The 13,349-nt window shown below is 54.8% G+C and overlaps 1 protein-coding gene across 5 annotated transcripts in view; it reads left to right on the top strand.

The window, feature by feature from the left end:
• ARHGAP39 (Rho GTPase activating protein 39) overlaps positions 1-13,349 on the top strand; it is a 61,679-nt gene that overhangs the window by 41,853 nt on the left and 6,477 nt on the right. For all 5 annotated transcript variants that reach the window (XM_006913005.3, XM_015590232.2, XM_015590234.2 and 2 more), the window contains 3 exons: positions 2,234-3,584; positions 4,653-5,214; positions 12,734-12,826. In XM_006913005.3, the coding sequence (XP_006913067.1) occupies positions 2,234-3,584; positions 4,653-5,214; positions 12,734-12,826 (2,006 nt within the window). The remainder of the gene's footprint in view (positions 1-2,233; positions 3,585-4,652; positions 5,215-12,733; positions 12,827-13,349) is intronic.

The raw sequence follows: 13,349 nt of genomic DNA, 5'->3' as shown, positions 1-13,349 counted from the left end.
TTCTGCTTCTGGTTGCTGGAGGCCGCTCCCAGCCTGCCGCTTGGGCACATGAAAGATGCCCCACATCGCGTCATCAGAGAAATGCAAATTAAAACAATAGTCAGATACCACTGCACAGCCATTAGGACGGCCAACATCTAGAACACGGACAACACCAGATACAGGTGAGGATGTGGGCTGTCACTGCTGGCGTGAGCACACAGGGCACAGCCACTCTGGAAGACAGCGCGGCAGTTTCTTATAAAACTAGACATGCTCTTGCTATAGGAACCGGCGGTCATGCTCCTTGGTATTCACCTAAAGGAGTTGAAAACACGTCCACATAAAAACCTGCACACGGATGTCTATAGCAGCTCTATTCATAATCCCCAAAACCAAGATGTTCTCTAGCAGTTGATGGGTAAGTCAGCTGTGGTCCATCCACACAGTGGAACATTATTCAGCACTGAAAATAAATGAAATGTTAAACCACAAAAAGACAATGAGGGACCTTGGGGCATACTACCAAGGGAAAGAAGCCAGTCTGCAACGGCTGCACACCATGTGAGTCCAGAACGTCAAGTAGTTGGAGTCACATGGTATGCAGCTCTTTCAGACTGGCTTCTTTGGAGGCGAAAGATTTGCTCCTTGATTTGGCTTCAGATTTGGCCATGGACTGGAAGGAAGGGAAGAATAGGCAGAGGACAGAGGCGTTTTAGGGCAGGGAAGATACTCTGTATGATACTATAATGGGGGGTACGTGTCATCATACGTTTATCCGAACCCATAGAACATACCGCACCAAGAGTGAACTGTAATGTAGACAGAACTTTGGGTGATGACAATGTGTCAATGTGGGTTCACTGATTACAGCAAATGTACCACTCTCGTGTGGAATGTTGATCACTGGGGAGGCGTGAATATAGGCGGGAAACGTGAGGAAAATATATCCACTCGAGTTTGTTATTAATCTAAAAGTACTCTAAAAATTTTGTTTTTAAAAGGAATAAATATTCTTAAACCAAAATATATAACAAAACTAAGAATTCAGTATATGGGTGTCAGAGCGGATTAAACATAGCTAAATAGAAAATTAGTAAATTGGAAGGTAGATCAAAAGAAACTATCCATCGTGAAGCCTGGCGAGGCTGGGGATGGGAAACATGGCACACTGCGCGAGACCACGTGGCACATGACGGAAAGGACAGAAATAGGTAGATTCCCACAAGAGAGAAGAAATGAGATGAAGTAATACTTGAGAAAACAATGGTCAAGAGTTTCTAAAAATCATAAAACATATGAAGCCACAGTTTGAAACAGTGCTGTGGATCCCAAGCGCATGAAAATACTATATACAAAAAGAAAACCCTAAAAGCAGCTGGAAGTCGCTTGAGGGAGTGAGCAAGTAGCAAGAGCTCCCTGCCCCCCAGCCCCCGCCGACGCTGTGCTGACCTTAGGCAGGCAGGGTGCGGTGTGGATCTTGAGTCTGCACCTCCACGGGTAGTGTCGCCCAGGGTTGTCACCAAGTGAATCTCAGAAGAGGTGAAGTCCAGCATGACTCCCGCAGAGTGGAGGGGCCCAGATTCGGGCCCCACGGCTCCCGGGGTCGCAGGTGCCTTTAGTCTGGCTCAGGATTTAGCAGGCACCGGGGAGCAGTCCTGTCATCCCCGTCCAAGGGAAGAGTGCTGGCGAGGGCGGGCACAGGCAGACACTGCCCTTTGAGAGCTCACAGGAGCCTCTGGTTGAAAAGCGGCCTGAGATGCAGGTGCACGGGCGCGGCGGCCTTCCGCCGGTAGGAGCAAAGGTGGGTGCTGGGCCCAGTAGCGGGGCGGGAGGGAGTCCTGTCAGGCCTGTCCTCTGGGAGGGCAATGCCGGCTCTCCAACATACAAGGAGTTCTATGCTTGCTGCTGGGCTGGGAGCAGGGCACAGACGCACATGGAGAGGCCCTTGCAGGGAGTGTCATGATGGCAGCCGTCCAAAGGGGAAGCCCCTGGCCAGAGAGCGCCCTGAAGGGGGCTGCAGGGCCGACTCAGGAGGTGTGTGTGCCGGGAGACCCCAGCTGCTCCAGGCCCCCACAGGCTGCAGCGCCCATTGGGGCAAGGAATAAGATGGAAAATGACCAGACCCTCTGGGCCTTGCCTCCAGATACCCTGAGCCAGGGCAGGTGGATAATATGTCTGGGCTGGCAGCAAGGCCAGCCTTCCACTTCCTGTGTCCCTCAGGTAACCTGTGCCTGTCCCCCTCTCTCCCCAGGACCTCCTCCCTCCGGTGGAACTCCGGTACCAAGGAGCGCATGCTCATCAAAGTTGCAGACCGGGAGCCCAGCTTCCTCTCCCCGCAGGGCAATGGGTACCCCCTGGAGAGCCAGCCTGGGGGCCGCTCCCGCAAACCCTCCGGTGGGCAGCACTCACCCAGCCTGCAGACATTTGGCCCGGACGCAGACGGCCCAGTTTTTTTCCCCGAGCGGAGGCCATCCCCCTTCCTGAAGAGGGCTGAGCTGGGCAGCTGCTCCCCGCTGCTGGCCCAGCCCCGCAAGCCTGCCAGCGACTCACAGCCCTCCTCCCCGCGCTACGCCTACGAGCCCCCCCTCTACGAGGAGCCCCCGGTCGAGTACCAGGCCCCCATCTACGACGAGCCCCCCATGGACGTGCAGTATGAGGCTGGCTCGCCCCAGCGGTCTCCCGGTCGGAAGCCGCTACCCTTCCCGCAGTCGCCCAAACAGGCCTCCGCCTCGCCCTTCCAGCAGCTGGTGCTCACGCGACAGAAGTGCCCGGAGCGCTTCCTGAGCCTGGAGTACAGCCCCGCGGGCAAAGAGTACGTGCGGCAGCTGGTGTACGTGGAGCAGGCCGGCTCGAGCCCCAGGCTGCGGGCAGGCCCGCGGCACAAGTACGCGCCCAACCCTGGCGGCGGCTCGCTCTCCCTGCAGCCCAGCCCGTGCCCGCTGCGGGACCAGCGCTTGGGGGTCACGTCCGGGGACTACAGCAGCATGGAGGGGCCCGAGCTGCGGCACGCCCTCCCGCCCACGCCGCTGCCCCAGGCCCAGGACGACGCCATGTCCTGGTCCAGCCAGCAAGACACCATGTCCTCGACGGGCTACTCCCCGGGCACGCGCAAGAGGAAGAGCAGGAACCCCTCTCTGTGTCATGCCCCCAGTGCTTCGTCCACGGACAGCCCAGGGGACCGCGACCTGCTCGAGCAGGCCCTGGGCGAAGAGCGGCCCCCGAGTGGGCCCAGCTTGGCCCCAAAGCGCCCGGAGTCCAAGGCGGGCGAGGCCGAAGGGGCGCGGGGCGGGGCCGAGCCCTTCCTGGCGCATGCGCGGCTGGCGTGGGAGGCACAGCAGGTCCACTTCCACATGAAGCAGCGAGCCAGCTGGGACTCCCAGCAGGACGGCTCCGGCTACGAGAGTGACGGGGCCGTGCCGCTCCCCATGCCCGGACCCGTGGTGCGTGCCTTCAGCGAGGACGAGGCGCTGGCCCAGCAGGAGAGCAAGCACTGGCAGAGGGGCGCCTTGGAGAGGCTCGCCTTCCCCCAGATCCTGCTCGAGAAGAGTGTCTCGGTGCAGACCAACCTGGCGTCGCCGGAGCCCTACCTCCACCCCTCACAGGTAAGGTAGGGGTGCACAGCCAGGGTGTCGGTGGGGCACGGGTGGGGCAGATGGCATCCCCAGACCTGGTGTAGACAGGCAGCCAATGTCCCTGAGAACACCACCAGGGCAGGGCGCCCTCACCTCCTTCCACAGTGAGGCAGGGCAGATGTGACAAGTCACCAGGGGCCAGGCCATGTTCTGATTCCAGGCCACGGAGACAGGGGCAGTGGGTGGGCAGCTGCTCTCTACTGGACCCCCGGGGCCTCTTTCTCCTGCCTGTGAGTGGGCTCTTGGGTGACGAGCTGTGCAGGTGGAGTGCCAGGGCTGCTCAGATAGCTCCCACATGCAGGGAAGGGACCAGGAAGCACTTAAGGGCCCCAAGTGACTCCCAGGGCCCCGGGCTGCAGCTGGGGCTGAAACAGAGGCCCAGCCTGATGTGCCTTCCCTAGGCAGTAGTAGGCACAGATGATGGTCAGATTCTGCCATCCAGGTCATGTGCCAGGAGCTCAGTGCCCCAGGACTTGGTGTGGGCCGATGTTCTGGTCTTCACCTCCTGACCCCTGATCTTTCACACCATCTGCTTCATGAAACCTCGGTGGACCATCTGCCCTGGCATCTGCTCAGAGCTGGCGGTGGCCAGAGGGCCTCACAGTGTCAGGCTATCTCAAGTCTACTTCCAGCTCCACCAGGGAAGGTGTGCCCAAGGGCCCAGTGACCTGGAGCATCCAGTGTCCCCCATGGCAGGGCTGCCTTAGTGCCCCTCCAGGCTGGACTGTTCAGAGCACATTCCTGTCCACGGCTCATATACAGGAAGACAGCGGACAACAAGACAGGAAGAGGCTTCCTCCCGCCCCCAGAGTTGCCCTGGCCCCCCAACCCTTGGTCTCAGGAGCAAGGAGGGCGTGTCCTGGAGGTGGCGCCCCCAGGATGAAGGTTGCAAGCAGGGCCTCCTTGGGTCCTTGCGCCCCCTCCTGCGGGGAGACTGCTATAGCACGTCTGCTGGGCGGGTGGAGCAAGAGGCACAGCGCCTCTCACCTGGCTGGTCAGGTGGGGCCCCACCCCTCACAGCCCTTCTGCCCTCCTCAGTCCGAGGACCTCGGCACCTGTGCCCAGTTTGAGAGCGGCCGGCAGACACGCAGCGTGATGCCCAGCGCCAGCTGTGTGTTCCCCACGTTTACCCTGCGCAAGCCGTCCTCGGAGACCGACATCGAGAACTGGGCGTCCAGGCATTTCAACAAGCACACGCAGGGCCTCTTCCGGCGGAGGGTGTCCATCGCCAACATGCTGGCCTGGAGCAGTGAGCCCATCAAGAAGCCCATGATTGTGACCAGTGACCGCCACGTGAAGAAGGAGGCATGCGAGATCTTCAAGCTGATCCAGATGTACATGGGCGACCGACGTGCCAAGGCCGACCCTCTGCACGTGGCCTTGGAGATCGCCACCAAGGGCTGGAGCGTGCAGGGCCTGCGGGATGAGCTCTACATCCAGCTGTGTCGGCAGACCACCGAGAACTTCCGCCTGGAGAGCCTGGCCCGCGGCTGGGAGCTCATGGCCATCTGCCTGGCCTTCTTCCCGCCCACACCCAAGTTCCACTCATATCTGGAGGGCTACATCTACCGGCACATGGACCCCGTCAACGACACCAAAGGTAAGGCCCAGCGCGGGCCCCGTGGTGCCTCAGGCTCTGCCGCTAGCCAGGGGAGGGCTGCGCCCAGAGCTCCCTGGCTGGCACCACGCAGCACCTCGGGGCAGCAGGTATGTGGGGGCTAGCGCAGCACCTCCAGCAGACACGTGCATCTCCTGAGGGCCCCGTCCTGCTTTGCACTGGGGCAGGGGGTCCTCAGGGAGCCCTTCCTTGGCACTGAGGCCCTGAGAAGAGCCACAGGGGCCCTGGCCACGGTAGCTGGTTGCCCTGGCTGACAAGGGCAGGCAGGCCCCAGTCGGCCACGTGCACCTGCTGCTTTCGCTTTCAGCTGTCCTGTGACCAGGGGGGTTCTTCCTGAGAGCGGGTGGGGAGTGGTGCCCATAGCACGTATCCACCCAGCACTGGGTCTGGTGAGACCAGCAGGCTGTTGGGTGCTACAAGCTAAGCTGGTCCTGAGTTGCTGCAAGGAGTCGGAGGTTGGGACCAGCACAGGTTAGCCACCTGCTGATAGCTTCCTGGGGCCCAGTGCATGATCAGTTTCTGCTGTGGACTCTAGAAGGCCACACGTCAGGTTCTTCTGGTCTGGGCCTGGCCCGCTTGAGGGAAGGCTCAGGGCCATGTTCCTTCTAGGCAGAGTAAGCATGGGGACAGGGCCATAAATAGCACCTGCGTCTGCAGCAGACCGCCCCATACCCCAGCGGCTGTGGGTGTTCATAGGGCTGAGGCGCAGTGTCTGGACACAGTGTGTGAGCGCACACGCTCACATGCCCTGCAGGTCAGATAGGCCACAGCCTGCCCTGTAGGAATGACTGTGTACCCCATCTGGCCAGGGCCTTGCCCCAACGCAGGTGTGGGGCTAGTTGTGTGCATACAGTGACAGGCTGCAGGGCCCCAGAAAGGGGCACGGAGCATGGGTACCGTACGGGGCGTCGGCCGCTTGGGGGAGGAGCCTGGAAGCCATGAGGTCTGTATCCAGGCAGATTTTGAAGCAGAATCCCTGAACATAGCACACAGGTCTTGCCAGGTGGCCTCCTGCCCTGTGCAGATGTGCAGACCAATGGGTCGCCTGGCTCTGCCTGGTCTTCTCAGGCCTTTCCAGAAGGTGGGCTCACAGTTCATCTCAGCCTCTTCCAAAGGCCTTGCAATGTTACTGCCTTGAGCTGAAGGCTTGGAGGAGTGTCCACTGCTTGGCATGCAGCCCCGGGGGCCCCAAGGGGTGCTTGCCAAGTGTGAGAGGTGAGTGAGCCGTGTACAGAGGTCGGAGGCTCCCGGGGCCGTTGCTGCCAGCTGGGGCTTCCACAGGACACTGCTTCTGGGTACAGAAATGTGTGCGCCTTTCTCCTGGTGTCCGTGCTGTGTGACCTTCCTAGCATCTGAGAAGCAATGGGATCAGCCTAGGCAGCCGTAGCTGGGTGAGGCCCAGGTGGTATCAGAGCACCCTGCGGTCTGGATCCACAGAGTTTGGGTCTCTGTGACTTGCATCTGGGCTGTGGCATCTGGTCTCACACCTACGGCTTCTGGCCGTCCCCAGCAGGAGCCCCGTTCCCAGCCCTGAGACACACTCCCGGTGGCATCTGCCATAGGCCCTGCTCAGCACTGAGCCCAGAGGAGGGTCCATGCGTTTCCTCCCACAGGCCCTTCAAGAACGTGGGTGCTGGCTGCTGACCAGGAAGGATGGCCCTGTCTGCCCGGGAGGGTGTAGCTTGTGCTTACAAAAAGGAACCTGGGACCTGGTTCCATAGTGTAGCAGTTAGCATGTCCGCTTTACACGCAGAAGGTCCTGGGTTCGCGCCCCAGTGGAGCCACGGTCCCTGGTCTACGGCCACGCCACCCTGAACACGCCCGATGTCTGATCTCGAAAGCTAAGCAGGGTCGGGCCTGGTTAGCGACCGCCTAGGAAGACCAGGGTGAGAGACCGCCTAGGAAGACCAGGGTGTTATAAATAATAATAAGTAATAAATTGAAAAGGAGGAAAGAAAAAGGAAACCGTAACTTGTCCTGGATGCCGGCCAGGGCCGAGCCGGGCCTGCTCCTGTGTGGGGTGCCTCAACCCGAACCATGCTGCCAGCCTCAGCCTCAGTAGCCTTAGATTCATCTGCCAGCATGTATGTAAGGTCTGGTGTGCGGTCACCACCCTGGGGGACCAAGGTGCCACTTGGTGAAACCTGGTCTATGTTTCCTCAGCCCCCCCAGCTACCCTCATTTCATACATGGTCACACCGCCGTGCCAGCCATGAGCAAAAGGTTTCACAGCTTGCCGCCCTGGGGCCGCCCTCAGCCGCTCTCACACAAACAGGCAGGGGTGCTTGGGGGTGGACACAACAGGCTGCAGCTCTGCCACCTGCTCTGCAAAGGAGCACGCTGCAAGGCCGCAGCCCCTGAGTGCTTTATTCACTGCTCAGGCATTCGTGCCGCAGCAGTGCTTACAGGCATCCAGGTAAAGATGGCAGATCGAACCCGTGCATTTACTGGGACTCAAAACTCCTGCTTTTTTACAGTGAAGGAATTTTTATGAAGCAGGAAACAGAACAAAGATCCAGCAAGTCTTCTGGGTACGTGCCCAAAAGAAGTGAAAACAGAGACGTGAACAGATATTTGTACACCAATGTTCATAGCAACGTACTCACAATAGCCAAGAGGTGGAAGCAGCCCACGTGTCCATCGATGGAGGACCCGACGAACAAAATGTAGTGTATTCAGAAAATGGACTATTTATCATTCAAGCCTCAAAAAGAAAGGAAATTCTGACACAGGCTGCAACGTGGATAAACCTGGAGGGCGTTGGGCCGAGTGGAAGAAGCCAGTTGTAGAAGACCGAGTACTGTGTGATTCTGCCCGTTAGAGGCCCTGGAGTAGTCAGACTCAGAAACAGTGTGTAGAGTGGAGGTGCCATGGGCCAGGGAAGGGGGAAATGGAGAGTCGCTTGATGTGCACAGTGGCCATTTGGGAAGGCGAGAAAGCTCTGGAGATGGACGGTGTTGATGGCTGCACAACAGTGTGACTGTCGGTACCACCGAGCCGCACAATTAAAAATGACTAAAATGGTAAGTTTTATGTTGTGTATATTTTGTCACAATAAATAAAAAAATGAAACCCACAAGGACAAAGAGAATGGATGAGGAAGAAGAACTATGTTCTGGAAGTCAAGAAGCGCATAGACGAGTCACAGGAAGCTGACTTGGCAGACCAAGAAAGGTGGGTCCCAGGCAGATGGTGGGAAAGCTCAGAAGCCCAGGCAGATAGCACACCTTTAAAAGCTCAGCAGTGGGCGGAGCCAGTTTCCTCTAACAATGGTTTGGAAAGGGACTGATCTTGAAGCTGAAAATAAAAAAACTAGTTGAAAATTTGTTTAAGAAAAAAAGCAGCTACCGTGGAGTAAGTGAGAGCATAGATTCTGGACCCAGAGCATCTGGACTCAAATGCCAGCTACATTTTCAAAATATGCCATATTCTGATCCATAATACAAGTCTCAATAAATGTTAAAGAATGTAAATCATAGAAAGTATGTTCTCTAACTACAATGGAATTAAAGTAGCAATCAGTAGATAAAGATATCTGGAAAATATCTGGAAAAACCCCAAGAATTTGGAAACTAAAGAACTTAATCTGTGGGTCTAATAAAAATCAATTGGGAAATTAGAAAGTATTTTGAACTGAAAGAAAACGAAAACAAAACATTTTAAATTTGTAGGAAGCAGCCAAAGCAGTTCTTAGAGGGAAATACATACCACCTAAATGCCTGTATTAGAAAATGAGATCTGAAATCAATGATCTCAGTTTCTACTTTGAGAAAACTTTTTTTAAAAAGTAAGTTATATTGAAAGTGAGCAGAAGAATGGAAATAATGAAGATCAGAGTAGAAATCAGCGAAAGGGAAAATAGAAAAATAATGTAGAAAAATCAGTGAAACAAAATAGATTCTTTGAGAAGATCAATAAAATTGATAAACCTCCCGCCAGATCAGGACAGAAATAGAGAAGACATAAATTACCAACAGCAAGAACAGGAGACGATATCACTACAGAGTCAACAAATGTTAGAAGGATAATAAGGAAATGTTATGAATAACTTTATGCCAATAAGCTCGACAATTTAGAAGAAATAGAGAAATTCCTTGAGAGACACAAACTACCAAAGATAACTCAATAAGACATAGATAACCAGAAAAAAATATATCTATTAAAGATACTTAATTGGTGTTTGAAAACCTCCCCACGAAATCTTCCAGGCCCAAATGGCTTCCCTGGTGAACCCCACCAGGCATTTCATTGTTCCTGTGACAGTGCTTTACAGACTCACCCAGAAAATTGAAGTGGAGAGGATATTTCTCAATTCATTCTACACCAGAATTAGAAAAAACATTGCCAGAAAAACATCGCAACACAGACTGCATCCCACATGAATGCAGAGCTAAAATCGTTAACAGTATTTTAGCAAATTGAATCCAACAGTAGATAAAAAGTATAATGCATCTTGAACAAGTGCGGTTTATTCATTAAACCAAAGGTTGGCTTAACATTCAAAAATCAATCATAATTTGCCATATCAACGGAGTGAAAAGGAAAACCACACGATCATGTCAGTAAGTGTAGAAAAGCATTTGACAAAATCCAGCATTTTATTCCTGATAAAAACTGAACAAACTAGGAATAGAAGGGAGCCTCTTTAACCTGAGAAAAGGCATACATATATACACTTACAGTACCTAAAAGAGTGGGCAGCAGGGACGCAGTCAGATACCTGTGCACCCAGGTCCACAGCAGCATCCAAATGCAAAAAAGTGGAAGCAGCTCAAGTGTCCAGAGGATGAGCGGATGAACACAATGTGGTCTGCCCACACAGTGGGATGTTTTTCAGCCATAAAAAAGGAAGTTTTTTTTTTTTTTTTTTTTTTTGCGGGGGCGTGGTGGGAGGGTGGAATTTTTATAAGAGTTTATTTGAGCCACATTGACCATATATGCCAGGGAGGGAGCAAGATCTCAAATGCTCTGGAGAATAACAGTTTTGCAGTTTCTTTTATGCATTTGAAATTGAGGTGGGACCATGAGGCAGATGATGTAGAGGTGGGCGCGAGCGGGGCGCGGATGGGTTACAGGACAGCTCACAAGGCTCTGCTCTACTGAGGGTTCAAGCCCCCTTCGAGGTTTGTGACTTCTGGCATCTCAAAGGTAGGAAGTTCTAATATATACAAAGTCTAGATGAACCTTGAAAAGAGATGCCAATGAAAGAAATCACACATAAAAGGGTAAATATTGTATGACCCGGCTTATATGAAATATCTGAAGTAGACAAACTCATATAGACGGAAAGCAGATTAGAGATTGCCAGGGGCTGGGGAGGGGCTAGGGAGGGGCCACTCATGGGAACAGGGCTTCTGTCTGTGGGATGGAAGCATTTTGGAAGTAGGTGTGGTGACGGTTACACGACGTGATGGATGCTCTTCTCAGTGCCACTGAGCTATACACCTGAAATGGTTCGATGGCTATATTTTTACATTTTACCACAGTTAGTGGGTAAATAAAACCCTAGCTAGCATTATACTTATGGTGAAAGACTGACTGCTTTTTCCCCAAGATCGGGAACAAGGCAGGGACCCCCTCAGCACATCTGCTCTACATGGCACAAAAAAGACACAAAAGCCATCCAGACCGGAAAGGGAGTGTGCAGTTGTCTTCATTCAGACAAGACGGTCTTCTGTGCACAAAATCCTATAGGATCTATAAAAATACTACTAGAACTAATAAGTTTAGCAAGATGCGGGATAGAAAAAGCATGTTTCTATATGTTAGCAACAAACTATTGGAAATGAGTATTGTAAAATATCACTTGCAATAGCATTTTAAAACATGATAAACCTAGGGATAAATCTGACAAAGATGTACGAGACTTCTACGCTGAAACCGCAAAACATTGCCGAGAGTCAGGGAGACCTGGATTAACGGAGAGATACCACGTTTACGAGTCGGAAGGCTCAGCATCGTTGAGATGGCAGTCACCTCTCCCCAGATTGTTCTGTGGGTTCAAAACCTTAAATTAAAAGGCTGATTTTAGAATTCATAGAAAATGCAACGAACCTAGAATAGCCTTAAATACCTTTGAAAACAAAGAATGAAGTTGGAGGATTGACGTTACCTGACCTCAAGACAAAGCTGCAGCGACCAGAACATGGTGTTGGCGTAAAGGGAGAGGACGGGTTGCAGGGGCAGAATGGAGCCCAAGGACAGACCCAGACGGACGGGGCTCTTAGTTTTCCACAGAGACGCAAGGGCGGTTCAGTGAAGAAAGGGCAGCGTTTTCCCCAAATGGTGCTGGGAACATTGGATGTCCAAACGCAGAAGGATGAGCTCCCACCCATACTTTGTACCATAGGCAAAAATGAGCTCAGAAGGGACCACAAACCAAAATGTAAAACTTAAAACCATAAAACGTCCAAAACAAAACAGGATAAAACCTTCGTTTTCTAGAGTTAGGCAGATAGGCACTATCTCTAAGAGAAGCACATTGGTAAATTGGGCATCATCAAAATTAAATCTACTCTTCAGAAGACACTACCAAGAGAATGAGAAGATAAACCAGTTAGTCACAGACACTCCAGGAGCGGAGGCGAGGCGAAGGGTTGGAGCTGGGGGCATCAGTGTGCACAGAGACATGTATTCGCGGCTCTGCGGGCTCTGTCAGCCAGAGGGCCTAGAGGTGATGACGCCCGATGGCAGTAAGCACACCTGGCCCCCAGGTTTCAGTTTCTAGTACCATCTTATATTGAAAGGGACCAGAGCTCCTGGAGAAACAGCTGATTCTAGGCTGATGTGGGGAATGTGTAGGATGCAGTGCCAAAGTGACACATGCTGGAGGGTGAGGGGGGTGATGGGCATATCACAGGACACAGGAGCCACCAAAGAGTGCCCAGTGCCCAAAACTGGAGCAGTTACCCAAAATGTAACACCAGTGTCTGTAATTCCGTACTGATACAAGAAATGATTAGACGGACCCCAGCCCTGCAGCGTGTGCATGGCCCGCCGTCGGCACAGAGCACAGTGCCGAGTGTGGACCCAACCCAGAGTTCCGGAGGGGCGGGGGGGCCCTGCCAGCTGTTAGTCCGTGCGGAGTGGGGGGCCCGGGTCAGCCTGGGAGGGCAGCCAGCCGCCCCAGGGCCTCCAGCAGCGGCGCGTGTCAGAAGGGGCTGCACCCTGCCTTCCTCCCGCCTAGGGTCCCGAGTGACTTTCCGTCCCAGGGCATGGCGTCAGCCGCACAGCCAGAAGCGCACGGGCAGCCAGGCATCTTTACGAGCACACCCTCCCAGCCCATTCCCAGGACCGAGCAGGAAGCGCCGCCCACAGGACACTCGCCCACCAGCGCTCCTGGGCGGGCGCGCGCGCCGCCCCTGCTGGGCATTGGCTGAGGACCTGGCGTTCCCATGAGGGCCCAGCCGGCCGGGGGACCTCATCAGGGCCACATCCGCCATGTGGGCGTGCGCTCCTGGCTTTGTGTTCTGTGCTCCTCACGGCTCTGTTTGCTCCCCAGTGACACAGCACATGAAAGAGCTGCTGGACAGAAACAGTAAGAAGACGTGCAAGTTGAGAAAGAAACCCAAGCCCTATGTTGAGGACCCGGATGGTAGGGCCTCTCTCCGCAGCCCGCGTGCCGGGTCTGCACAGCTCTGCTCGCTGGCCTTGGCCACCTGGCCACCTCTCTCTAACCGCTTCCGGGCTGGGGGACGGTGGGCGGCACTAACCCTCAGGCCTGTGGCCTCCTGAGCTGGCTGGAGACCCCAAGACACTGGCGGGGCTCCTGGGAGAAGCCTCACGGGGCCTGCGCCTTCTCCTGGTGCTCAGACCACCTTCCAACTTGCATGCTGGGTTCTCGGTGGGGGTGTGAGGACTGGTGGGCCACAGCCGGCTCGAGGCGCCCCAGGTAAGTGTTCCATGACAGTTCCCTGCGCTGACCTCTGGCCCAGGCGTCCCGGGGGCAGGGGACGGGCCCGGCGCAGCCCAGGTGTCTCACCCCCCAGCCCCACCCTGCTCGTCGGGGGCCCTGGGTCCGGAGCTGCACCCCGCCGAGCTCCAGGGAGGCCCTCCGTGCTAGGAGGCTGCTGGTCCCACTGCTGACCGCAGACTCCTTCCTGGGACCCCCCTGCTCG

Source organism: Pteropus alecto, unplaced genomic scaffold (genome assembly GCF_000325575.1).
Source record: "Pteropus alecto unplaced genomic scaffold, ASM32557v1 scaffold105, whole genome shotgun sequence".
Taxonomy (NCBI): Eukaryota; Metazoa; Chordata; class Mammalia; order Chiroptera; family Pteropodidae; genus Pteropus; species Pteropus alecto.
Note: the sequence above shows the minus strand (reverse complement) of the source record. Positions and strands in the feature narration are given on the sequence as shown.